The sequence below is a fragment of the Rhynchophorus ferrugineus genome, unplaced genomic scaffold (assembly GCF_030347505.1).
Source record: "Rhynchophorus ferrugineus isolate W39M unplaced genomic scaffold, kcgeb_rfMv2 rfM5, whole genome shotgun sequence".
In the NCBI taxonomy this organism is placed as follows: Eukaryota; Metazoa; Arthropoda; class Insecta; order Coleoptera; family Curculionidae; genus Rhynchophorus; species Rhynchophorus ferrugineus.
The window spans coordinates 21,535,482-21,563,108 of NW_027472584.1; the positions used below are offsets into that span (position 1 = coordinate 21,535,482).

Genomic DNA, 27,627 nt, shown 5'->3' on the forward strand with positions numbered 1-27,627 from the left:
TTTTTTTCATTGCTAACCATTTTTTATTAAAATTCTATCTAAAAAAGTAGACCAGTTTTTCACAACCCAAACTATCTTACGTATAACCCTGTTATATATTTGTTACATAATATAAGAATTATGTTTAAAATTAAGTAATAAAGATATATAGGATGGACCATCTCTTGTTGTCGTATCTCTGTCTGTTCTCCATCTCTAAGAATCTCAATAAAATTGAATGTAAATGATCGCCCATCCCACACTTGTCCTTAAAATCAACTATTTTTAATTTGAACCATCATCAATTATTACATATACATACACATTGTAAACCATTACATAGAATTCAAAAGCTCTATGACAAAAACGTATATTAATTTTTTATTTGGAGCATTACTGAATTCATATTTCTTTTTTAACCATTTTAATATTCCGGCTGGAATAATGAAAGACGAATTACAGTTTTTTAGACCCACAATTTATACTCTATCAAAAACTACATTTTTTTCACTTATTATTTATTAGAAAGTCAAACCACAAAACACATGAAAACAGTTATTTTTATACCTTTTATATTTTATACGATGTAGAGTGATATCTAGATTAAGATTTAATATCAAATATAATTATATAAAAACCTAAAAATATTTTTTACCTAAAAGATCATTTGGGTCATGTTTTATAACGTTCTGATAAAAAAAAATTAAAATCAATTGCCATCCGAGGCATTAATGTTGATATTTGATATAATGTGTTTTTTTCTTCTGACGTTCTTTCTGAGCGTCAGGAAAAACTTTAAATTAAATAATCTTTAGGGATAAAACCAAAACTGTCACTCCTTACTTTTTATGATAGAAAGTTTTCTTATTTTTCAAAGTTAACGCGTTAAACGCCTAAAGAACAGCCTATCAACATTTCCTACATATGTGTTGTAAATGAAAAAATAATAAAATCTCAAAAATATCTGTGTATTAAATCATATTTATTTTACAAATTAGTGTTGACAAAATGGCGAAGGTACTTTTATAAATTATAATCGTTTTATAAGTTTTATTGTTATATATTAATAATAAAACAAAAATAAACTATATACATTTTGTAACATCTTATCATAAAAGGTATTCATATCATTCATATAAAAAGTCTATATCATAGATCTATTTCTAAACAAAAGTTTTTTTGTATTTTTCTATTCAAGAAAACCCAATTATTTTAGAAAAACTTTTAATAACATTTCTTTTGTGTCGTAACTTCCAGTAAAGCTAATTCCAAGTTGTCATCATCGAGAAAACTTAAATTATCGATCTCTTTACTTTGTTTCCTATCCTTTCCAATCGTTGCGGTGCCAAAATTTCCAACTCAAAAGATTTATACCTAGAATGGTTATTTATTTTTGACATTGTTTTTGATTGTACTGTATTCTCATAATGAATATTTTAAAATTGAAAACGGAAACCTATGCCAACCATTTATGTATATTTATCAATGTCAAAAGTACGACACAAGCAAAATTATGTTTGTTTTAAAGTAATAATCTTGAAAAATGTGCTTAAACCCCCCTAGGATGATATTTGTACCCTGTTATTATTTTAGGACGTACATTTCTCAACTACAAAATATAAGACTTTAGGTAAACTTCATCGTTCACATATATTCCCATCCCTTTTTTGTAGTCCTTAAGATGAAAAATAAACAATCAAAATAATAGTTGCTGTTTTTTCTTACTTAAAAAAACTATTAGTCGCCAATAAAAAATAAAACAAAATGTGGAGTAATAAACTACTATATTTAATTATTTACCATAATTTTATTAATGCAAGTAATAGAAAAATGTAATTTTTAAATGCCAGGAAAACAGTATTAAATTGTACACATTGACAACAATGTATGCGCATGGAAAATGCATAAACTCTTCTCGAACGAAGAGGAGTATGCGCTACATATGCCTAAACTACAACGTTGTCAATTTTCTTAATTACAATTAAGATTATTGACCTCTTTTTAACAGGACATGTTTATTGCAATCAACATTTATAGTCGCAGAGGATAATATTAATATAATGAAGGTAATGCAAAAAGATTGAATCTTAGCGAGTTAAATAAATAAGTATCTGCATTACCCGTACATATTTATTGTATATATATAAATAATTTTTACAAATATACGTTTTTGCATATGTATGCAAATGAATGTACATAACTTTAAATAAAAAAAATTCTATGTACAATTACTCTATTAATCGACATTATAAAAGTTCGATTCTGAAATTCGATATTTCCCGCTCATTTCTAACTCGGACTATCGAAATCTGGCAGCACCGGTTTCGCTAAATTGACAATTTGCCCCGCGTTCCCCTTTCGCGGTTGTCGATGGGTGGTGCTCGGGAGAGAATAAGTTTGTGTTATTTTTTCTAGTTTCGCGAATTCTATTAGCTCATTTGTATTCAATCGCAAATCTCTAAACCAACAATGCCTTTTCGACGTAAAATATAACGATTATGAGTAAACCATTTTAAACTAACAGTTTTAGCTAGACTATTTGTCTAGGATGGGCAATGCTCTTGTTTATATTTTAGCCATTATTTGCGGTGTAGTATCAACACAGGAACATACTTTAAGTGAATTTACGACTATTGGGACAGAATATCTAGATTCTCGAAGGGACAATGACACACCTAATGTTGATATTTTAGCTCCAAGTAATCCTACAAATCTAAGAATTAACGATACTACCGACACTTCATTAACTTTACAATGGCACAGTCCCGAAAAGCCGAATGGAGAACTAATGGGATACCGAATATACTTTACACATGGTAATTTTACTGACATTAGAAAAGACACAACCAATCCAAAGGAATCTGTTAAGACTTATGTATTAAATGAACTAAGTAAGTTATTTTATATATATTCATTTAAATAATAGTGAGACAATCTGCCGTTTTCAGAACCAGATACCCAATATTCTATAACTGTAAAAGCATTCTCAGCAAAACATGAAGGAAATATCTCCGAGCCTATTGTAGGAAGAACTGATATCATGGGTCCAAGCCCACCTATAATACGGAATGTCTCATGTGAATACAACAACTCAATTACTGTTAAATTTGATAGACCTGAGAGAATTCCGGATACACTGGATATGTATTATATTGATACATATGAAAATGGCATAGCTTTAAACCAAACTGAAATGTCAGCGGAGAAACGTTATGAATCAATCACAGTAAGACATCATATAGTATTTTAAAATTTAAAATGTATTATTTATTGTAACTATTTTAGCATGTTATTAAAAATGTAACTCCTGATACCCATTATGATATTCAAGTTTATGCTGGTTCCAAAAGCAATAGAACCGGTCATTTAGTTATTGGTGAAAAGTCACAATTTGTACGTGTATTTGTGTCTGAAGGATGCTATGTGCCATCAGAACCACTAACAGAACTGTGGGCTGGAATTATCGCAGGCTTCATGTGTGCTATTGGTGTACTACTTTTGGGAGGTGGAGGATACTTAATATGGAAGTGAGTCAAATTGTTTGGGATATTTATTAATATATAGTCATAAATATTAAATATATTAGATAAAGATACAACTTTTCTATCTAGCTCATAATAGTAACAATCAAATGAGAGACCATAATTTTTTTAAAGTCAAGGTCTTAATTTTTCTTAGAAAACAATTATATATTTCATTTTAATGCAGGCTTCGTAATTCTTTGTGATCTTCAATTATCATAAATTATGCTGAAATATTAATATTCCTTATTTGTAGTAACCAATCAAGCAATACATTATTTATATTATGATATAGTAGTTTTATATTGTTATGATATTTATTAGTACAACTTATTTCCACTTTTAAACTGTTATCTTAAATGTTAACTTTATCAGACATCAAATGATACGACAAATGAGGATAATGTAAATAATAATAACTATATTTTTCAATCTTGAGTCTTATTTTTTCACCAAGTTGATATTAATATGTGTGATAATAGGTGAGTTATTAATATTATTTATGGTCTCTTGTTTTTATTGATAAATATCGAGTTTATTAAATGTTAAAGATGTTCAAGTTGACACAAATTTGATACGATATATATTTATTTTAATTGCGTTTTATGGTATATTTGTTATATTTATACAATTGTTTAAAAAGCGTCCTACTTGAACATTTTAACAACTTTTAATTCTTTAGCATTGTATATCAAGATTTTAATGAATTGCTAAAGAATTAATCTTTCTTAGGATAACCCATCTATAAATATAATAATCTATAACTATAAATTAATCTATACTAATTACTATAAACCACAAGATAAAACAGAATTAATCATAGAATGAGGTTTTTTAAACCTTTTGTTAAACTTTTTGTCAAGGATTTATTTCTATAATATAAACAACAGATTAATTATTTATCTACATTCAATTGTACTGTGTTTAATATCTTTCTTTTCTTTATCAAAATATAATTTTGGGAACATGATGCTAAGGTAATCTTTTACGTATTTTGAAATTATTAAGGAGTAATTCATATTTATTAATAAAATAACCTATTAATAATTGTATCCTAAGTGAATCACTTATATGAATACAAATTATCTTTCTATTCCAAGATGGGTTTACCTAACATGCTTTTATTTAAATATGATTTCGTTCAGACCTAACTCAGTTTTTTTCACACAGCAGGGCTTTCTGCAAATCCCGCCATAGAACTAGACAATATACAGGGTGTTCAATTAATGATAACACACACATTAATAATGTCGATCACTCATCGACTATTAATGAGGCTCAATTTAATAATGTGCATGCAAATCATGACCACATAACAGACATCCCTATCATAGTATAAGTCATCTAATTTGCCTGTGTGTATATATATATAAATCAGCTTTAAATAATATTGTTTAGCTTGATTAAATGATGTTTATCTTCGAATAATAATTTTTTGTGAATGTACAGTATACAAAAAAAACATATTTTGAAAGAAACTGAAAAGACTGATAAACAATTGAATTTATTTATGTAATTATATTTTTAAGTAGAATAAGAATACCCTGCATATTATTTAGGCTATAGGTTCGGGTAAGGAAAACACCCTGTTTATAAAAACGGGTAGGTACAAAACAACAATGGACAAACTCTATTATTCATGAACACATTTCACATAACTGTTACTTAGTTATTTTAGTTAATAGCTTCTCTAGATTCATAAAAGCAATAATATATTTTTAATTGCGCCATATTTTTTACATTAAACTATTTATCTATGAAGGAACACACACTGTAAACACGACCACACGTTTTACTTCATGTATTACTAAAATATATAACTTAGTTTTTCTATAATTCAGAAGTATGTAACAATATATAAACTGCCAAATATTAAAAAGTGATCCCATAGAGAAACATGGTTATATAAAACACTACTGGAGCAATCACTTTCCGTTTTTCAGTATATAAAGAATATAACGATGATATGCATATTACATTATTTATAAATTATTTCAATAAAATTGGAAAACCGAAAGTGGTATTTAAAACATCATCGGTTCTAAAAATTAATAATGTAAATTTTCATGTAATTCCTTCCAAAAATTTAATTCAAAATAAATTGAAATTCTTACGTTTTGGTTCGTACATTATTGTACTACACGTATAACGGTTTACCGTAGTAACCGTTAACAAGTTATTTCCAAACGCCATCTTTCCAGGAGATTCCTACAAGCACCATATTACTACCTGGATAATACACAGTGCACACCTGCGCCTTTAGACTGGAATAATAGACCGCCACTAAAAAATGAGCCTGATCCTGAAAATCCTGACGATGACAGAAGAAGAGATTACAGTGGTCCAATAGAAGTTGCCAGATTTCCGGAACATGTACAGAAACTGCATGCTGATGGTGATATCGGTTTTAGTAAAGAATATGATTCGATACAAAACGACCCTACTAACGAAGGAAATAGCTCTGAGAACTCTCAGCATCCAGAAAACAAACCTAAGAATCGATATCTCAACATTATTGCCTGTAAGTCCATTAACCTTAAGTTATCAAAAATAAATATCGTTTAGTATGACGAAACTAAAGACATACATATTCAGCGTTAGTTTCGAACATTATTAATATTCAACTAATGTTTCTATTTCTGCAGATGATCATTCTCGTGTACAGTTATTACCAATGCCAGGACAAAAGGTTTCCACTTACATAAATGCTAATTATATCGATGGATTTCAAGTAAATAGGGCATATATTGGCACTCAAGGGCCTTTACCATCGACATTTGATTGTTTTTGGCGAATGATATGGGAACAGAGAGTGACTATTATTGTTATGATTACCAATTTGGTTGAGAGAGGAAGGGTAAGGATCAGGTTATACTACATCACCTTTTATTAAGCAATCCCATTCTTTTGTTTTTAACAGGTTTCCAGAAATTTCAAAGCTCATTATTTCTAGGTAAATTTCGTAGGGCTTTTGTTTTTACTAATATGTTTATATATTTTTTTGTTTTCACTTTTTTGCACCTCTCTAACGACCCATCCTTCGTTCTTATTTAATTTTTGTTGAGTTTTCAGTTGTTAAACACTTACATTTTTTTTGGTGATTTTAGAGGAAATGTGATATGTACTGGCCAAAGGAAGGCTCTGAAATGTATGGCGTGATAGAAGTGAAACTAGTAAAGGAAGATGTCATGGCTACTTATACCATAAGGACCTTGGTGATCAGGCATACCAGGGTAAGCAAACCTGAAAATGTAAAATGCGATTGTTTCATATCGATTATTTTTCTCACTGGTTCTTATTGTAGGTTAAGAGGGTGAAAGATGCATCACTAATGGAAAAAACTGTTTACCAATATCATTACACTAACTGGCCAGATCATGGAACTCCAGATCATCCGTTACCGGTTATAAGTTTTGTTAAAAAGTCTTCGGCTGCTAATCCATCTGACAGTGGACCTATCGTAGTTCATTGCAGGTATGCTAATTGAAAATTTTTCTGTAGGAGGTATATTCAAAAAGTAATGGGAAATTTGAAATTTGGCGGGTTGTGTTCTTGTTGTGTTGGAAAACATTTTAATACTCTTGGTGTTTTTTTCATTTTTTGTTATGTTCCCGTTATTTTTTCGAGCCCACCTCTTACATAGTTGTTACAATGATAAACATATTTTTAGTGCTGGAGTGGGTAGAACTGGGACATATATTGTGTTGGATGCCATGTTAAAACAAATTAAAGCGCGTGGGGAAGTGAATATTTTCGGTTTCCTAAAACATATTAGGGCTCAAAGAAATTTCCTGGTTCAGACTGAAGAACAATATATATTTATCCATGATGCGTTGGTTGAAGCTATTGAGGGTGGTGAAACTGATATAGAGCGTGATCAATTTTCAAGATATGTTGAAGTTTTACAGAATCCAGATTGCCGAGCTGAAACTGAAAATGTTTGGAGACCTCTCATCGAACAATTCCAGGTTTGATATGACACCTTATTATTTATATATATCATATCAATGTTAATCAATTTGCAGCAAGTCGTAAAGTTTAAACCCCGAGACTTTAACTTGGTGTCTGCTAATAAACCAGTTAACCAAAAGAAAAATCGATGCGCTGTACTGGTCCCGATTGAGAGTTCGCGGGTACATTTAACACCTAGACCCGGTGAAGACGGTTCCGATTATATAAACGCCAGTTGGCTGCCCGGTTTCCATAGTTTACGGGAATTCATTGTTACCCAACATCCCTTGGTTCGCGAAGATTTCTGGAAAATGTGCTGGGACCATGCCTGTCAACTCATTGTAATGTTAAGTGTAATTGATGGTGAGGAATTTGATACTTTCTGGCCTGAAGGCGATGAGATTATTGAGACGGATGTCTATACGTGCAAGCAAATTAGCGTCACTAGATCTACATCCTTTACCGTGAGGGAATTCCTATTGAAATCGGTTCAAGACGATTATGAAATCAAAGTAAAGTTTGTTCAGAGTTTAAATTGGCCACATCAGGGAGTCTCGAGCATTAAAAATATGTATGATTTACCTAACTACATTTTTGGTTTACAAAGACAGGGACAAGGACCAATTTGTGTTATAGACAGGTAAATATACTGAAAGGTATTGCAAAAGAAAGTTTGTATTTAGCGGAACGCGAGGTTCTTTTAATCCAAGAACCTGTCACTTTAAATGAATTAAGTTATTTCTGATGTTTATATTTCGCATTCGTTGCACTCCAATGGCGGTAGTTTTTATTTGCGTCCATTAAGATAAAAATGAGCTTCATCCTATAAGCCACTATTCAAGTTTTCTACCATTTTTATTACTTAGATGGTACGAGCTTTCATTTTTTCAGTGACTCGTCAAATTTTTTGACCTAGCACGTGAGCTGAGAAGTCCCGGGCTTAACACATAGATGGCGGTAGTTTTATTGCATTTACCGCTTTTTCGCAATATTCTACTCATAAGTTTGTGAGTTAGTGCTAAAAATGACATCACTTTTATTATTTTCAAAACAATGAATCAATAATTTTACACTGCTTCTTAATGGGAAAAATTCCGTTCAAGCGAAACAATATCTTGAAAAGTGTTATAAAGGCTCCGCCCCATCAGAAACAAATCCACAAAATCGTATAGAATGATCGGAAAGTGAAGTTGCGAGAGTTAGCTAACGTCGTAAAGATATAAAAAGAACGTGCTGGCTTTATATTACATGACGATTTGACTATGAGAAAGCTCTGTTCAAAGTGGGTGCCGCATTCGTTCACTGTTGACCAAAAACATGAACGTGTTGATGATTCTGAGTAATGTTTGGTCATGTTTAACCGTAACAAATTTTTGAGACAGAGGATAAATCGTTCTACAAAAGTCGTATTGAAATATCACAGCGGCGCTCGAATCATTGTGTCGCTCTTGATGGAGATTATGTTGTTGAATAAAGTCAAGCTTTGTTATGCCCGGGACTTTTCAGCCCATGTGTTATTTTGAAAGAAGAGTATCATTTCAGTGGCAGGTCGCCTAGCTCACGCCTTTTGTAAAATTCGTGGTACGCTTTGTGGCAACTGGATTTAACAAAAACTAGGTTATCAATTGACATGCCCTCGTATTCATTGCGTTGACACAATAAAGTAAAGAAATATAAACTTTCTCTTTGTGCGCCTTAGATTTTTTTATTTATTTATCTTTATCTTTCGCAGATTTGGTGGTACTGAAGCAGCTACATTCTGTACTCTATTAACAGTGAAAAAACATTTGGCATATGAACACAAGGCTGACATATACATGTATGCTAAATTGTATCACAACAAAAGACCGGGTTTATGGCTATCAGTAGATGATTACATGAAGTTACATCTTTGCGTCGAGACGATTTGCTCTGAGGTGGAAACATATATGGATGACGTCCCTCCTGATATGTATACCATTAGCCTGCTAGCAAATGGTATATCGAAAAATCGTATTTCCGGCTCTAATTGTTCAGCGAAACTATCCAATTGTTCCGAATCACAACCGAGCTGCTCTAGATCACCAGACGGATTCCCTTGCGTCGAAGAACCCAACGCTGAAAGACCGACGGTATCAGAACCGGTACTTCCCATTCCGGCGCTACACGAAACGAAAAACGAGTTCGAGAGAGTCCCACCTGAAGGTATGGAATCTGAGGGTGCAGTTATATGAACTCTTTCATTAACATCACTATAATAATTTACACAAACTATTTTGCCTATCTAAAAGTAATATTTAGAGATATTAATTTAAACAATGGAAATCGAAGTAGCTTGTGTAAATTAAATGGATATGTCAATTTAAATCTATGTGTTTCTTGTACTGAATGATATGTGTAATGCCACCAACGGGCTTGATGTCATTTATGTGTAGCAAATATGTTTAATCTTTTATCTTTTTACGGGATCAGTTTGGCCTAAATATACGATTTTATGCATTTGAGGAAAATGCTTACTCACAACGAAATGTTTAGGTAATTAACATCGAATTGTTAGTATTGACGGTGAGTTCCTAAGAAAAGCCAAAAAATCGATTAATAATGAGTTTATTTAGTTCCTCGTGATACGGTCAAAGCGTTAAATCGTATATTGGTTTTTTGTCCCACATGTCTTACAACCTGCAAAATAACCAACGTTATTTACATTGATGAATTGTTAATGTTAAGCTGCCTGATGCTTGACAAAGAATGTATTGTCACTAAAAAAAGAGCAGCTTGATAACAGTTTGAATTATGTGTATTAACTTGTGCTATGTAAGATTTAACTCATTTAAGCTGGTGTTACACGGGCATGCAAATCGCATTGTTTTCATAAACTATAAATCAACCTTCCGAGTTTATGCACAGGCTTGTCATTTTCGGTGAATGGTGGAGAAATATATTTCTGTTTGCTTTTCTTTGTTTTGAAAGTGTTGTAAATACAATTTTATCATTGAGAATCTCCTGTTTGGTCTTAAGTTACGGACATATTGTTGATATAATCTCGAATAAATGGAAAAGGGCGTAACAAGAAATTTGCATCTGTGTACCATTTGCTTCAAGCGTGTATTTTAGATTTGATAATCGGAACTGCCCTCTATGTTGTTCTTTGCTCGTCAAATCTACAATCGCACGCCCCTTATAGCATTTAAAGAATAATTGTTACTGTAGAATAGATAGAAAGTATAATCTCCACTATTGGTTTACTATTTATTCGGTTTATTATGTCCCTTGTAGCTATTGAAACCTTTTTATTGTGTTTGGAAAATTATTTCATTGGGTTCTCTTACTAGCTTTTGCAATTATGATATTTTATTGGGTCACAATTTTTGTGTATATGTATGAGCTTGGAATTACTATAAAATCCTTTACTGTTATATTTTAATTTTATTTTTCAGCTGTACCATTATTAGAAAATCTGAGGGGTATATTATAAGTATTTTTGTGATTATCATTAATGTAGTAAATAATTCCACATTGGATTTCGACAGAAGACAGATGGTTGCTTATTAATCGTAATAATATCTTCATACAAAGCATATTTTAAATATGTCGTCCTTTGCCCAAGAAAATAACACGTTATATATATTCTTTTCTTTTTTTAACCAGTAGAGGTGCTATATTTATTATTATTTAATATATGGGTGCTTTTTGCATATTAACTTCTAATATTTAAAATATGCTTTGGACTTTCTTTTATTTCTTTTAGACTGCGTATTTTTAATAGTTTTAAACATATTTGTGTCAAATCATAGTGTTAACTTTTAGCTAGAATTTTAAAATATTCTGTAATCTGTTGTATCAACAGAAAATACGTTGCATTTAAACTGAGACGTTGCAACAAACAAGTGGTCTCGTACGGTGTATATTTTTAGTGTTGTGTATATATTTTCATTATCAAAACAAAATTGCTGCAAAATGCTAGTCATGGAAACATTACTTTGCCTTGAATTTTTGATCACCGCTTGCGGCATAGTTTAGTTTTATGCTTAGCATGGAACTTTCAGTAATAAACTGTAGACTCTATGCAGGGTGTTTAATTTAACGTTATTTTGGTCATTTATGATGAATACAGGGTACCACATACACTCTGATGTTGCTATTGTTTCTTAAAGCTTTTCGATTTCCCTTTTGCGTAAATTTATTTTAATGACATACATTGAATTAAAAATTAGTCTTTTAATACCAAAAGACACACACCAACAATTAACTCCTTTATTTTTCCAGTAGGTCTTAAGTACTTCACAGTAAACTTGACTGTATATAAACAAGGACAAGGCTTACTTTATGTAGCAATAGTAACTTAGATTGAATAAATACTAATATCATTTTTCGTATCATCAGTTCATTATACAATGGTATCGACTTTAAAGGTAATATAAGACAATCAGAGACCAAACTGATATTCAGAATTCATTCAAACATCTTAGGCCAATTTCGAAAAATGAATCATTAGTATTTATATGAAAGTATGCCGGAACATTAGAAATTATAAATGTTTAGATTAGACGAGTTTCAATGTTTAACTGAGGCCAATGCAGATATATATTACACTTTATAGAAACACTACACATTCGTAATATAACTGCGCCTCTTCACTAATAGAGTTAATTTCAGCATACCTTTATTTATACTAAGGTAACATCACAGACATTCGGTTAATTTTTTGCATTTTATTCACTGCTTTAAAAATCATGTCGTTTTTATACGGATTTTAAAGCGATATGACATATAGACACAGTAATGGTGTTATAGTTATAAATACCTAAACTCTTATATACAGGGCGATTGAAATAAACCTTTTTTAAGAGGGAATGTTGCAAAGTTTAATAGAAAATTTATATGATATTGTGTAGAGAGGTTTATTTATATGATGTTAATAAATTATGAAAGGTTGTTTTAAGAGTTCTGTATTATCACAGTTTAGCTAACCAACTTTTAGAAATTAGAATATTTGAAAAAATATATCTGTATAGTAATGTAAGACTTTCCGATAATTTATTTATATACTAAGTTAAAATTTACAATTGCAATTTTTATATATATAATTATAGATGTTATTCGGACCAAAAATTTAGTTTGCGTATGTATTTTGCTCACCATAATATTCCGGGCAAAATACTTAGATATTCGCTATAAGTAGTCCCACACTATAGTTTCAAATTCAGTGTCTCAAGCTATCGCGATTAAATTTATTTTACATCATCGATTTTAGATCCGTCCAGTGATTTTTAAAATATTCAGTATTCTGCCCGCAATAATATTTATCTGTTACGTTTCTTGTACTACTGGGACTTATTCTTTATCTTTATGTTCAAAAAATTTCAAATCAGTATGTTGAAATCGGATCGTATTTAAAAAGGCTGAAAGTTGAATCTCAAAAATCTTCTTCCCACCACCATTCAAGTAACATATTTGAGTGATTGCGAGAAACAGATTTTTTTATTTATTTTAGAACACAGGCAACTCATTGATTGATTTTTAACTTTTATGAAATTGTATGTGTATATATATAAATATATATGAATAGTTCTAATTGTATGAACTTGTGAAATTCAAATAAATGTATTCAAAATACAAATAAAGTGAATAAACAAATATATAAACAGTAATAATATAATTGGTTTTTATCTTAACCCCAAAAACATTTAAGGAACACACAACGTGCAAGTTTTGCAAATAAACCACAAATATTTTTGGAAACATGTTTATTTTTTCATCTTAATATAAAAAATTTCCTTCATGTTTGATTCCTTTGTTTTTATTGTTTTCAAAAATGCTGGTACATTTAGTAAACGTCGGCGATATTTCCTTGTGGTGAATGTATATAAAATAGGATTCAATGACGAATTTATAGGTAAAATAAACACAGCTAACCACCCATAGACATGGTCTATAATTTAAAACAACTAGAATGTAAAATGTGACTCCTATATATTATAAATACCTGTGATCTCCACTTCGAAATAAACAACTATTTTTGCAATTATTATTGGTAACCAACACATAATATTCGTCAAAATAATAAGAAAAAATCTAACTGCAAATTCAGAACTTTTTAGTGGCATTGATGTATTATTACGAGTAGTTTTAATACTCTTGAACATTATACAATAGCATATGATGATAATAATTAAACTAGGAGCGTTTATTCCAAAGAATATTATGGCCGAATATTCCCATCCTATGAAATAGGGGTCATCAATAAATAAGGGCAAACATAAACTATTTACACCATAAAACCGAGTCGTCGATAAAAGAGCTATAACTGTAGAAAAACATTAAAAACATCCCATTTATAAAAATGTGTAATTACCTGGTGTAGCAGAAAGGATTATTCCAAAACACCATATAGAGAAAATAACTTTCCATGTATCTTTCACATTCAATATTCTATCTTTCTTCAGGGAAGATGTTATAACAAATAGTCTATCAAGGGACATAAATACTAAAAGCAACACCGTAACTTCTTGAGATATCATCGCTAACATTCCTGTAAGAGTACATCTCCAAGAAGATACCCATTCCAAATGAATGGAATTATAATTATCACGAAATATCAAATCATGGTAACCAATTATTATAAGATAAATACCCATAAGACCATCACTAACTAAAAAAAAGTCCAAACTTACGTATATTAATTTTATGATAGTGATTTTACCTGCAAGATTTTTCAGAGCTATACTAAGAGTTTTATTTTTGTCTCTGAATAAATGTCTACTAAACAAAACTAATGTATTTCCTGTTAAAGAGAAAAAACACATAATCCAATTGGAGTATCTAAAAATTGGTTTGAAAAGTAGTCGATCGTTAGATGAAATACCTGCAAAATACCGGTTAATTAAATATTGTTAAATAATTAATTTCATGATGAAGAAATATCTGAAGTAGATATGAGAAAGTAGAAAACCCATAAATATTATCACATAAATCACCAATAACAAGGACGGAAATAAATATATTATAGGCAATATCATAGAAAAAGGCAATATTAATATTAAGAAATATATATATATATATATTTGTATATATATATATATGAATTTTTAAAATTATTGGTGAAGTTGATTGGTTCAAGAAGGCATAATCAGTACGCATGTACATTACACTTGACAGAAAAGCAGCTGTTTTAAGAATTTGTAGAATAGATAACCAAAAAGTTTAATGAGGTTATTTCTTGTAAAAATTTATAGTTTTTAAATATATTCTCATTTATCACTGATAAACACTATAAAATGGCAAAATAACGACAAACTGCATCATATTAAAGACAGTACATCTAATGGAAATTAGGAAAATTTCAGCAAGGTCTAGTAAGAATATAATTGTCAAAGAAAAACATATATGTGAATGTGTTAAATTAGTGCAATAAATAATAAGGAAATAAACGAGATATTCATGAAAATGATCGAGGGTAAGTGCTTATTATATCATTAACATATGTACCATCTGAAGGTGGTTTACATATTGTAACCCAAGGTATAAAACGGCAATATCTGTAATACATAAAATAAACTATCTCCAAATTTAACAAGTTTTCAAACATAGCATTGTTAATATTTGGGATTTCTACATCTTCCAAGTTCCTAAAAAAAATTATAAAAACATTAATATATATGTGGCATTTATAAAGACTTACAATATTTGTAACTGATGCATGTTCTTAAACAGAGAATTTTGTATATTTTCAAGCGGGTTTTTACCCAAGAACATATTTATTAAATGTCTCTGATTACTGAACAAATTGGCATCCAAAACTATTATCTGATTCCCATATAAATCACTAAAATTTGTAAACTTAATAACATATAATTACAAGTGAAGGCGATAACTTACAGCTGTCTTAATTTACCCAAATATGTGAATGATCCTTCTTCTATTTCTTTTATATTATTATATCTTAAATTTCTAAAAGTCAACAGTGTTAATTAATCAACAATTTTTTATTTACTCAAATAATTTAATAAATACTTACAATAAATTTAGATTCATAAGATTAGAAAATGTGTAATTCTTTATAATTGTAATTCTGTTGTTATTCAAAAACCTAAAATAAATAAATTATTTACAAGATATGTACATTTTATTATTTTACGAACAATTCCAACAGACTAGGTAGATAAGGAAATTTTCCTGTGCCATAATACTCAATGTCGTTATTAGATAAATCCCTAAAAATATAAATATATATAAACATATACGCGGTAATATTAAAATATTATACAGCCATTTAATTTCAATTAAAGTCGTGAATTCTGCCAAATTGATTCTGGATAAGCTGTTGTAATTTAAATGCAACCATCTTAAATTTCTTAACCCATTAAATACACCAGATTCCAGTGTTGTTAATCGATTTCTTAATAAGAACCTTTAAAAAAATATATTAATCATTTTTGCATTAGTAAACGTTGGACCAACATACAAGACTGACAAATATTCTTGTTGTTTGAAGGTATTAGGTTCTATGTGAGAAATTGTATTCATACCAAGAAATCTAAAAACAGAGAACATATTAATATGTTCTTAATATAATATTGATTCACCCACAGCATGTTTAAATTGTAGTTGCTTAATGATTGATTTGTTAATATGGATATGTTTTTATTTTGAAGACACCTAAAAATTTAAAAAGAGTAAATAAAAGTTAAATATTTCTTGGGAAAATACGTACAGTGACGTAACATTCCCAGGGATATTTTGTGGATTGTCAAAGAAAGTTCTGTCTTCACATGATTTGGTACAATATCCATAATAACAATCATGATCATTTTGCTGTATATCTACAAAACTTGATTAAAGAAAGAGCGATAGTAAATATCTATATCCATTTAGCTTACCACATTCAGTTTCATTTTTTTGAAGACTTGTTCCATTGTTTAAAATACCATCTATCAAATATTTGTTATTATATAAGTAAGCTAAAATCAATTATGTGATTTTGGAATTATATGACAAAAAATGTACTTACCGCATAAAACTACCCCATTTGTGTAGTATGATGAAATATTAACGTAACATGTATCTACTATAGTTGGGCAAATTTCATGGTAACAGCAATCCTTATTGCCTGTAATATCTTTAAAATATATTTAACTATTATATTCATGATATACAATAATATATATAACATTTTTATTGTTAATAATAGCAATGTTTAATATATCTCACAAAGCATGAACTATAGGAGTAATTTAGTATTTATATCAAATAATTTTACATAAGAACACCTGGTAATATTAGAAATATATGTAATTTATAAGCTCTTTATCCTGTCATTTGAACAACAAAGGTATTTTATGAACCTTTTTATTAAAATAGTAATAATTTATAAACAATAACCGTTATTTGTTTGTATGTGTCCAAGTCATAAATAAAAAATAATTCTTACCGATACTATAAATAAATACAATTGCGGAAAAAATAATAGCACTAACAATCACTATTACTATAACACCATTATCTTTCCATTTAGACATGTTCAGTCTTTTTCAGGCCCAATTTCAGATTAAATGTATTGTATATAACTACTCTACTATATATATAGCTGTGCGATATCTGATTTTATAGCATCATAAATGAAAATATATTTAGTTAGTTTTCTTTGATTTCACCCCTCTTAATTAGAATTAGAATATTGAAACATACACAGCATCCTTTCACACACTTTTTAGCGTGTAGTAGATTTTTAGTGTAGTAGCGCTTAATCGATCGTTTCGATTGAACTTTTATAGTTCATATGTATCATAATAGGCATGTCTTGTTAACAAAATGTGTTTTTAATATCTCTAAGATATTATTTTTAGGATAATAAAAACGTTCTTATAAGGAAATTTAATGTTTTATTTAAAAAGAGGTATATTAAAAAAAAGATATATATGTAATATTAATTTATCAATTTCTACTCGTTATTATTTAAAAAAAGTTGAAAAAGTGATTTAATTAAAAATTATTTTGATTTTAAAAGTTATAAAAACCGTTATTTTAAATTTTACATTATTATATTTAACTACAAATTAAATTATAATATAATACTACCCTTACAAATAAAGCAATTTTATTGGTCCGCAGAATTCCCGCGCCCTCGCTGCTTTGTAAAAGAGTGGGGAGACTATCAAACCCTATAAAAGCGAAACATGCGCAGTACGTCGTCCTATTTTCGCGTTTCGTGTGGGTGAGTTAATTAGCATACAAGTATGTATGTCCTTTTATTTTAAACCGCTTCTTTTTGTGTGATCACCATCTTGTTTTTTTTAGATAAATTTTCTGATAAAAATTATCTGTTACAACAGAATATTATCCAATACTTCAACAATGGAGAGAAAAGAAGAGCAGTGAGTATTTATTTTTCTTAAAAATTATTAAATAACAAATATATGTAAATTTAATTTAGGATCGAGAAAATGACCAAGATGGGGGCAGTTCCTAAAAGGGTAAGTAGGATATTTTTTCATTCTTTAAAACTTAACCTAACAATTTTATAAATATTTTTTATATTAATAACTTTTAAAAATTAGTAGCGAAATACATGATTACATTTTCGAAAATGTAATGACTAATTACCCAGATAAGTTTTTTAAATTACTATTTCAAAATATTGTATTCAAATTGATTTGGTTTCGGATGATTTTTTATTTTTATTTCAGAATTTGCGACAATTTATCAAAGAGAAGCGTGAAGCAAAAGCGTCAAAAACTGAACCCGATAAAATACAAGGGACTGCTTTAGAAGACCCGTATAAACCCACTTATGATTTTCAAATGGTTTTTAAGAAATCTACTGCTTATGGATATATTCCCAGCATGGAACATTTCTCTCCATGGGACCCAAACTTCCCAGAAAACTCTGTAAGAGCAGTGGCTATTCACGACGCGTAAGTTTTTTTAACAACATATATTTATTTGTATATTATTTTTTTCTATATATTTTCTATGTATCAGAATTCAACCAATAATAGGCAGATTGGATATTATCGATGAGTCCCACTTCATTGATATCGATGATGATGAATTGCTTTCTCTTGCTCATCATCGATATGGTATTGAGCTAGTTAGAAGACTATGTGCTAATGCTAATGAAAATGAAGCTCAAATGTATGATAGTATTTATTATAATGGAGAGGTAATATTCAGACTTGAAATACTGATATGTATCTCTAAAGCTTGAACTTATATTTCAGGAATCATTTGAATGTGCTGTTAACGCTGCCAAAATGGCGGTAACTATGTCCAAGTTCATTGCTGAAGGTGTATTCCAGAATGGTTTCGCCAATATCCGTCCTCCGGGCCACCACGCATTACCAGACAATCCAAATGGATATTGTCTATTTAACAATGTTGCAATTGCAGCTAATTATCTTCTGAAGTATAACTTAGCTGAGAAGATACTCATCGTTGACTATGATGTTCATCATGGACAGGGCACCCAACATATGTTTTATGAATCAGACCGGTAATAATACAAGGTAAATTTTTTTGATAATTTTTGTTATTAAATAATTTTTATTCCAGGGTATTGTACTTTTCTATCCATCGTTATGAGCATGGAACATTTTGGCCTAATTTAAAGGAAAGCAATTTTGATTGTATCGGTGATAATGAAGGAACAGGTTACAATGTTAATGTTCCGCTTAATGACGTAAGACTTCGTGACTATGATTATTTAGCTATTATTACCAACATACTATTACCTTTAGCGTATGAGGTGAGTTTTTATATTTTGTGTTAATAGTCTTTGTTAATATATGGTGTGTTGTCTATTTTAGTATAATCCATCCATTATTCTTGTATCTGCAGGATATGATGGCTGTATGGGCTGTCCAGAGGTAATAATTTTTGTCTTTTTTTTTCTAGTTCAATCCTGACATAATTTTGGTCTCTTCTGGCTTTGACAGCTGTATGGGGGACCAAAAGGTATGAAATATTTGAAATGAATTTATTCATTTGCATATAATTCATATCCATAGGTCATTTATTTCATCGTTTCATTCATTCATTCATTTGCTTTTTTATACCATATAATTATAAAAGTACATTGTAGGGTAACATGTACGTTACACCAGCTTTTTATGGACACGTCATCACTGCTTTAAGTGGTGTTGCCGGAGGAAAGATCTGTGTCATCTTAGAGGGTGGTTATTGCATAACCAGCTTGGCTGATGCTGGTCTGCGAACTGTGAGGGCCCTTTTAGGAGATCCTCCTCATCCACTAGAATATACAACTCATATCAATCCGGCTGTAATTTCAACCATAAATGACGTGAAATTTGTTTTACGTCCTTATTGGAAATGTTTCCAATTGGATCCTTTGCTCCCAATTGATAACATCCACGCATTCGATAGGTTGTATTTTAATTCTTACCTATTTTGGGTGTATAAGTCTAAAATATTTTGTTACAGATATAATCAGCATCTTGTCGTTAAAAGGTATATTGGTGTCCGAGAGCGACCGCCATTCCCGACAAAAGGATACTATTCATGTTTGAATTTCAGTCAGCAAAAGTTGGTTGATGCCTGCATCAGGTACTTTAAAGAAGGTTCGAAATAATTTGCTTTGTAGAAACGTTTTATTTGAACTTCGTTTTGTTACAGATCGTTACAATCTGAATGAAACTGTAATTGGTTACATGGTTAATGAAGAGTCGCCTCTTCATCAACCCATTGTAACTTGCCCCACGCAGGAAGTCCAAGGTCGTTTGGATGATATCTTGAAGAAATTCAGAGACTTCGACTTGCTTGATCGGATGTGTCATTTTGAGTTACCGGTAAGTGATGATATATACTTTAAAGATATTTATAGAGATAAAGACACTGATTTAATTTATTTTGAAACTATTATTATATTTTAACAGGAAAATGGGATATTATTCGATTTCTTACTCTAATTAAAACGAAAACCTTATAAACACGTCAGTCCTCACATGTTAAACCAGTCATTAATAATTTCTTTGATCCAGTGGACAGGCTGCTTTCAGTTTTAATAACATAATTTGTGAGTATCGGTTATACCTTAATCGGCTAAAATCTAGCCTTTGATGATTTTCTGAATTGCGATGTTTCTGCTAAAATTCAAGAATCGGAATATTTCAAGTAATTTTAATTCGTCTCTAGTAGTTTAATTTCCAAATTCGAATAGTTTCTGCACGATTTCCGATGAAACGTCAACATTTTTTTAAATTTGTTCGATTTCGATAAAAATACGTAGGGTACTTATTTTAAAAGTAGTGACTTGTTGAATCAACGGTATTATATAAACAAAATAGTAACACTAAGATAACAATAGTAACAAAATAATAAATAGCCAATGTACGTCATAGATAACCTCGAATACATTACCAATTGCAGTTTATAGAAAGGTAAAATTGCTTAAAAATTCGGAGGGCTCATTTTATCGTAGTTAAAAAGAGACAGAATGCTCTCTGATGCGTCGGAATATGTAGCCACACCAATCTATAAAATTCAATTTGTGATAGCACTGATTGGCCCTGTTGTCAAATGTCTACAAAACTCTTCACAACATTAGTGAATATGTTAATAATTAGTGATACAAACCGTTAAACGTTGTAAACCACAATTTTAAGTTAATGCTGCAATATTGAGAGGTCATAAATTTTTATGACATGCATTAGCTGTTTTATTGGATGGGACTGTATTTTATATTTGATTATTACCAAAGTTTAATTTATTTTAGTTAAAAAATAATCGCCCGACTATATGGTATGAGGTGGAAGGTCATATATTGCAAGTACATGATAGTAGTTACTTACTGGACATAGATTATGATAATTTACCAAAGAAACCTGATATCTATGTTTGCTTGAGTTCGAGAGATGTTTGCCGGTACTCTATTTGTACCATATGTTATTTAGCTCAAAAGATTAACTTAAATGAGATTACTCATGGCATCGCTATTATTAGACCTCCGGGTCACCACGCTAAAGAAGGTGAAGCTGGAGGATTTTGTTTGATAAATAATGTTGTAGTAGCAACTAGTTTCATAGCGAAGAACTGTCACTATAAAAAGTAGGTGTTATAAAACACAAATCGTAGTGGTCTCTAAAATATTTTACTTTTCAGGATCCTCATTGTAGATTTCGATGTCCACCATGGAGATGGTACCCAAGAACTAACTTACAAGAGTAAAAATGTAATGTATATATCTATGCATCGTTATGACGATGGTAAATATTTCCCAAAAGATAAAACAGGCAATTATACATACATTGGATCTGGTCCTGGTTACGGATACAATATTAACATACCTTTTAACAACGTAAGTTTTTGTTTTTAATTAATTTGCTTGGGTAAATAATTTTTGCTCTGTGTCAGTTTATTGAAGAACGTATAAAGTTTTCGCTTCTTTAAGATGGTGCCCAATTTTCATAACTTTACATATCATATCAAATCTAATCAATATATTGTAGAAATATTTTTTTATTTTCTTGATTACTCTGTGTGTGGTCCCGAGACTTTGACAGTGTTATGGTGGGTATAGATCTAAGATTTGGTTCGAGCTGAATGGGCACATTGATAAAAATAAAGGGAAAATGTAACCGAATTAGCCTGTCACCCATGGTTTTGGTGGATGCGCCGCGTCAACTTGAACCGAATACTGTAACGAATCTGTACCCGTCATTACGGTCTGATGTCTGTGAGCTTAAAGTATTTCAAGCACGACACGCGATGCAAGGTTTGCGTATTAATATGAAACAGGCAACTAGCAACTACAAATTAACTTACTAAAATTGTTTCAAAATTTAGGATAAGATGGGTAATTCTGACTACCTGTTTACGTGGATGAAGCTTGTTCTACCATTAAGCTATTCGTACAATCCTGAACTCATCATAGTTTCGGCTGGATTTGATGCCGGCATAAACGATCCATTAGGTATTATTTTAATGTTTTTTTTTTGTTATATCTATATTTACTTCAATTTTCCTAATAGGAAATTACAAGGTATCCCCTGAAACTTTCGGGCATATGGTCAACATGTTGAAACCCGTTGCGCCAATGATTCTTGCTTTAGAAGGAGGATACAATTTTGAAACCACCTCCTTGTCGATGGTGAATTGTGCACGGGCACTGTTAGGCCATCCCTTACCCATGCCTGTGTTAGAAGATGTGAGCGAAGAAACTAAAAAGACTATCCAGAACGTACTCAGCAGGGCTAAACCACTTTGGGGCATACTCGAAGTAAATAAATCCTGCGACCCAACTATGCGCGATATATCTGACCTAGAGGATATCGTCAAGAGTATTGATGATATGACTGTATAAATATTTTCAGTATTAATATAACTCGTTATGTTGTTCGTTACTGATAAAAATTAACCGTACTTAATTAATAGGCTAGTTGTTTCGTACAAATTATGTCTTAACTTCCTACTAAAGCTGTGATACTAGTTATCATTTGCTTAATACTAATACCAAAGACGATGTGAAGGCATTTTTTACTTTTATATTAAGGAATTATGTTTTTCCTAGTATGTTGCTGTTTTTTTTAAATAGTTTTATTTTATTACTTAAGGGCAGCTGTTCATAAAGTACTCATAGTATATTTCACTTCTAGTGATAATCTATTTTTTTAACGTAGACATTCCTTATTCAGTGATATTCTTTTATTAATAAAATGTTCTAAAAATGTGTGTTCTATCAAATATGTTTTATTTAACTATTATCAGAATCCCTTCAAAATCAATGTGTATGTCTGTACCTACCTCTATAGACCACTGGGGAGAATTATTTTGCGTGTTTGAGCGAATCATCGCGCCAAAGATCGAATTTTTCACGGGCAGATGTGGGATTCCCACTCAACAATCTGGGAAAGTTTCCAGGCTTGAAACATATAATTGACTGATCCGCTGGTAGCTAATACTACTCCTCATTCAACAAACTACTGTTTATTTTGACTCTGACACGTTCTTCGACTGTCTGTTAAATGCCACATTTTCATTTCTGCCATACTGCGTCGCTGTAGTTTACGGCGATTAAGTTTACTCAAAGTTGAGGAACTAGTTCTAATCATTTTGGTATAGTGGTCGCAAAAATGTAATGTGTATATTTAGGATCCCAATAGTGGTGAAAGTGGCAGATGTACATCAATCAACCCCAAATTTTAGATTTAATAGGAAATAACTTACAAACACAGCTTACTTTAAAATACATATTTTACTAATATAAAATTAAAACATGGTACAAAAAGGTAAAAAAAATGGAATGTAAATTGAAATACTGGTACTACATTACAAATAGTTAATGGTACTGAGATTCACAAATCTAGAAGAGTGTAAAGATATTGGTAATGGGCAGTATAATTTTTGTGTTAAAAATAGCTTACCAAACAAGTGAAATACAGAAAACTAAAATACCGGTCGAACTGACAACTCCATGTCTGGATAAAACTGTTCATACTGAAAATTAGAATAGATGTTGAAACTTAACATTTGTATTGAAGTACATTGTCCTTTAAAATTATTTAATATATCTACTAGATCTTCAAACTTTGGTCTTTCATCTGGTACTAACTGCCAACAGTCCAGCATTATTTGGTATAACTCATCATTAATGTATCTCAGCTGAGGCAATCGTATACCTTTGTTTAGTTGATCAGGTATTTCATTATTACTAGAAATATTTCCATAAGGTGTACCCCCTTAAAAAAAGCACTGGTTGAAATGAATTGATAAATGGAAGGGAGAAGAAATACCTAAAGCTATAATCTCCCAAAGCAAACAAGCAAATGACCAAGTATCGCTTTTTGGGATATGCTGATGACTTTTGAAGACCTCTAAAGCGGTCCATCTGGTATAATCTGGAATTTTGTTATGGCTAAAATGTTGGGCTAAGCCATAATTTGCTACTTTTGGTACAAAATCATTTGATATCAAAACGCTTCTAGCACAAAGCTGTTTATGCAAAATCTGAAATACGTACATGAAAAATGTAAGTAAAATGTGTTTGCAAAATATCTGAAACAAAATTACGTACATTTGCATTGTGTAAATGTGCAATTCCCCTACATATACCAATCGCAATTTCAAACGCCTGATACTCAGTCATGTTTTTTTTTAACGTAAACATTCCTTATTCAGTGATATTCTTTTATTAATAAAATGTTCTAAAAATGTGTGTTCTATAAAATATGTTTTATTTAACCATTATCAGAATCCCTTCAAAACCAATGTGTATGTCTGTACCTACCTCCATAGACCATTGGGGAGAATTACTTTGCGTGTTTGAGCGAATCATCGCGCCAAAGATCGAATTTTTCACGGGCAGATGTGGGATTCCCACTCAACAATCTGGGAAAGTTTCCAGACTTGAAACATATAATTGACCGATCCGCTGGTAGCTATTACTACTCCTCATTCAACAAACTACTGTTTATTTTGACTTTGACACGTTCTTCGACTGTCTGTTAAATGCCATATTTTAATTTCTGCCATACTGCGTCGCTGTAGTTTACGGCGATTAAGTTTACTCAAAGTTGAGGAACTAGTTCTAATCATTTTGGTATAGTGGTCGCAAAAATGTAATGTGTATATTTAGGATCCCAATAGTGGTGAAAGTGGCAGATGAACATCAATCAACCCCAAATTTTAGATTTAATAGGAAATAACTTACAAACACAGCTTACTTTAAAATATATATTTTACTAATATAAAATTAAAACATGGTACAAAAAGGTAAAAAAAATGGAATGTAAATTGAAATACTGGTACTACATTACAAATAGTTAATGGTACTGAGATTCACAAATCTAGAAGAGTGTAAAGATATTGGTAATGGGCAGTATAATTTTTGTGTTAAAAATAGCTTACCAAACAAGTAATATACAGAAAACTAAAATACCGGTCGAACTGATAACTCCATGTCTGGATAAAACTGTTCATACTGAAAATTAGAATAGATGTTGAAACTTAACATTTGTATTGAAGTACATTGTCCTTTAAAATTATTTAATATATCTACTAGATCTTCAAACTTTGGTCTTTCATCTGGTACTAACTGCCAACAGTCCAGCATTATTTGGTATAACTCATCATTAATGTATCTCAGCTGAGGCAATCGTATACCTTTGTTTAGTTGATCAGGTATTTCATTATTACTAGAAATATTTCCATAAGGTGTACCCCCTTAAAAAAGCACTGGTTGAAATAAATTGATAAATGGAAAAGAGAAGAAATACCTAAAGCTATAATCTCCCAAAGTAAACAAGCAAATGACCAAGTATCGCTTCTTGGGATATGCTGATGACCTTTGAAGACCTCTAAAGCGGTCCATCTGGTATAATCTGGAATTTTGTTATGGCTAAAATATTGTGCTAAGCCATAATTTGCTACTTTTGGTACAAAATCATTTGATATCAAAACGCTTCTAGCACAAAGCTGTTTATGCAAAATCTGAAATACGTACATGAAAAATGTAAGTAAAATGTGTATGCAAAATATCTGAAACAAAATTACGTACATTTGCATTGTGTAAATGTGCAATTCCCCTACATATACCAATCGCAATTTCAAACGCCTGATACTCAGTCATGTTTTTTTTTAACGTAAACATTCCTTATTCAGTGATATTCTTTTATTAATAAAATGTTCTAAAAATGTGTGTTCTATAAAATATGTTTTATTTAACCATTATCAGAATCCCTTCAAAACCAATGTGTATGTCTGTACCTACCTCCATAGACCATTGGGGAGAATTACTTTGCGTGTTTGAGCGAATCATCGCGCCAAAGATCGAATTTTTCACGGGCAGATGTGGGATTCCCACTCAACAATCTGGGAAAGTTTCCAGACTTGAAACATATAATTGACCGATCCGCTGGTAGCTATTACTACTCCTCATTCAACAAACTACTGTTTATTTTGACTTTGACACGTTCTTCGACTGTCTGTTAAATGCCATATTTTAATTTCTGCCATACTGCGTCGCTGTAGTTTACGGCGATTAAGTTTACTCAAAGTTGAGGAACTAGTTCTAATCATTTTGGTATAGTGGTCGCAAAAATGTAATGTGTATATTTAGGATCCCAATAGTGGTGAAAGTGGCAGATGAACATCAATCAACCCCAAATTTTAGATTTAATAGGAAATAACTTACAAACACAGCTTACTTTAAAATACATATTTTACTAATATAAAATTAAAACATGGTACAAAAAGGTAAAAAAAATGGAATGTAAATTGAAATACTGGTACTACATTACAAATAGTTAATGGTACTGAGATTCACAAATCTAGAAGAGTGTAAAGATATTGGTAATGGGCAGTATAATTTTTGTGTTAAAAATAGCTTACCAAACAAGTGAAATACAGAAAACTAAAATACCGGTCGAACTGACAACTCCATGTCTGGATAAAACTGTTCATACTGAAAATTAGAATAGATGTTGAAACTTAACATTTGTATTGAAGTACATTGTCCTTTAAAATTATTTAATATATCTACTAGATCTTCAAACGTTGGTCTTTCATCTGGTACTAACTGCCAACAGTCCAGCATTATTTGGTATAACTCATCATTAATGTATCTCAGCTGAGGCAATCGTATACCTTTGTTTAGTTGATCAGGTATTTCATTATTACTAGAAATATTTCCATAAGGTGTACCCCCTTAAAAAAAGCACTGGTTGAAATGAATTGATAAATGGAAGGGAGAAGAAATACCTAAAGCTATAATCTCCCAAAGCAAACAAGCAAATGACCAAGTATCGCTTTTTGGGATATGCTGATGACTTTTGAAGACCTCTAAAGCGGTCCATATGGTATAATCTGGAATTTTGTTATGGCTAAAATGTTGGGCTAAGCCATAATTTGCTACTTTTGGTACAAAATCATTTGATATCAAAACGCTTCTAGCACAAAGCTGTTTATGCAAAATCTGAAATACGTACATGAAAAATGTAAGTAAAATGTGTTTGCAAAATATCTGAAACAAAATTACGTACATTTGCATTGTGTAAATGTGCAATTCCCCTACATATACCAATCGCAATTTCAAACGCCTGATACTCAGTCATGTTTTTTTTTAACGTAAACATTCCTTATTCAGTGATATTCTTTTATTAATAAAATGTTCTAAAAATGTGTGTTCTATAAAATATGTTTTATTTAACCATTATCAGAATCCCTTCAAAACCAATGTGTATGTCTGT

The 27,627-nt window shown here is 30.7% G+C and overlaps 5 protein-coding genes across 18 annotated transcripts; 2 read left to right on the plus strand and 3 right to left on the minus strand.

Moving 5' to 3' along the window:
- Positions 1 to 2,321: 2,321 nt before the first annotated feature.
- LOC143196876 (putative receptor-type tyrosine-protein phosphatase mosPTP-1) lies at positions 2,322 to 13,081 on the plus strand. Of its 2 annotated transcripts, none has more exons than XM_076404798.1 (11): positions 2,322 to 2,870; positions 2,928 to 3,205; positions 3,265 to 3,506; positions 5,702 to 6,021; positions 6,146 to 6,357; positions 6,608 to 6,751; positions 6,805 to 6,974; positions 7,171 to 7,468; positions 7,526 to 8,091; positions 9,184 to 9,635; positions 10,868 to 13,081. In XM_076404798.1, the coding sequence occupies exons 1-11, from the start codon at positions 2,528 to 2,530 to the stop codon at positions 10,903 to 10,905; spliced, it is 3,063 nt and encodes a 1,020-aa protein (XP_076260913.1). In that variant the 5' UTR covers positions 2,322 to 2,527; the 3' UTR covers positions 10,906 to 13,081. The 2 variants fall into 2 exon arrangements, with proteins under 2 accessions (XP_076260913.1, XP_076260914.1); XM_076404799.1 differs by having other exon boundaries at positions 2,327 to 2,870; positions 6,608 to 6,733.
- An 81-nt stretch (positions 13,082 to 13,162) lies between these two features.
- Positions 13,163 to 17,176, minus strand: Lgr4 (Leucine-rich repeat-containing G protein-coupled receptor 4). 7 transcript variants are annotated; one of them, XM_076404809.1, is made up of 16 exons: positions 16,861 to 17,094; positions 16,441 to 16,548; positions 16,310 to 16,390; positions 16,144 to 16,252; positions 16,020 to 16,088; positions 15,895 to 15,966; positions 15,697 to 15,840; positions 15,572 to 15,643; positions 15,448 to 15,519; positions 15,309 to 15,380; positions 15,112 to 15,255; positions 14,919 to 15,058; positions 14,134 to 14,295; positions 13,786 to 14,082; positions 13,417 to 13,737; positions 13,163 to 13,362 (listed from the first exon to the last, which is right to left on the minus strand). In XM_076404809.1, the coding sequence occupies exons 1-16, from the start codon at positions 16,946 to 16,948 to the stop codon at positions 13,178 to 13,180; spliced, it is 2,136 nt and encodes a 711-aa protein (XP_076260924.1). In that variant the 5' UTR covers positions 16,949 to 17,094; the 3' UTR covers positions 13,163 to 13,177. The 7 variants fall into 7 exon arrangements, with proteins under 7 accessions (XP_076260924.1, XP_076260923.1, XP_076260921.1 ...); XM_076404808.1 differs by having other exon boundaries at positions 13,786 to 14,295; positions 16,310 to 16,360; positions 16,861 to 17,176; XM_076404806.1 differs by having other exon boundaries at positions 13,786 to 14,295.
- On the plus strand, positions 14,587 to 23,125 carry HDAC6 (Histone deacetylase 6). 6 transcript variants are annotated; one of them, XM_076404800.1, is made up of 16 exons: positions 14,587 to 14,886; positions 17,541 to 17,643; positions 17,727 to 17,803; positions 17,863 to 17,902; positions 18,116 to 18,342; positions 18,410 to 18,590; positions 18,649 to 18,920; positions 18,980 to 19,172; positions 19,322 to 19,381; positions 19,509 to 19,810; positions 19,868 to 20,004; positions 20,060 to 20,232; positions 21,159 to 21,490; positions 21,545 to 21,740; positions 22,229 to 22,355; positions 22,414 to 23,125. In XM_076404800.1, the coding sequence occupies exons 3-16, from the start codon at positions 17,784 to 17,786 to the stop codon at positions 22,743 to 22,745; spliced, it is 2,592 nt and encodes an 863-aa protein (XP_076260915.1). In that variant the 5' UTR covers positions 14,587 to 14,886; positions 17,541 to 17,643; positions 17,727 to 17,783; the 3' UTR covers positions 22,746 to 23,125. The 6 variants fall into 6 exon arrangements, with proteins under 6 accessions (XP_076260915.1, XP_076260916.1, XP_076260918.1 ...); XM_076404801.1 differs by lacking the exon at positions 19,322 to 19,381 and adding an exon at positions 19,234 to 19,293 and having other exon boundaries at positions 14,590 to 14,886; XM_076404803.1 differs by lacking the exon at positions 19,322 to 19,381 and adding an exon at positions 19,234 to 19,293 and having other exon boundaries at positions 14,606 to 14,886; positions 17,541 to 17,667.
- Positions 23,126 to 23,698: 573 nt separating this feature from the next.
- LOC143196880 (tyrosine-protein kinase receptor Tie-1-like) lies at positions 23,699 to 24,542 on the minus strand. Its single transcript, XM_076404816.1, has 3 exons — positions 24,456 to 24,542; positions 24,175 to 24,388; positions 23,699 to 24,120 (listed from the first exon to the last, which is right to left on the minus strand). Exons 1-3 carry the CDS (start codon positions 24,525 to 24,527, stop codon positions 23,828 to 23,830), a joined length of 579 nt encoding a protein of 192 aa, XP_076260931.1. The 5' UTR covers positions 24,528 to 24,542; the 3' UTR covers positions 23,699 to 23,827.
- A 558-nt stretch (positions 24,543 to 25,100) lies between these two features.
- On the minus strand, positions 25,101 to 26,037 carry LOC143196879 (tyrosine-protein kinase receptor Tie-1-like). 2 transcript variants are annotated; one of them, XM_076404815.1, is made up of 4 exons: positions 25,938 to 26,037; positions 25,657 to 25,870; positions 25,289 to 25,603; positions 25,101 to 25,227 (listed from the first exon to the last, which is right to left on the minus strand). In XM_076404815.1, exons 1-3 carry the CDS (start codon positions 26,028 to 26,030, stop codon positions 25,311 to 25,313), a joined length of 600 nt encoding a protein of 199 aa, XP_076260930.1. In that variant the 5' UTR covers positions 26,031 to 26,037; the 3' UTR covers positions 25,101 to 25,227; positions 25,289 to 25,310. The 2 variants fall into 2 exon arrangements, with proteins under 2 accessions (XP_076260930.1, XP_076260929.1); XM_076404814.1 differs by having other exon boundaries at positions 25,101 to 25,603.
- Between the last annotated feature and the right edge of the window lie 1,590 nt (positions 26,038 to 27,627).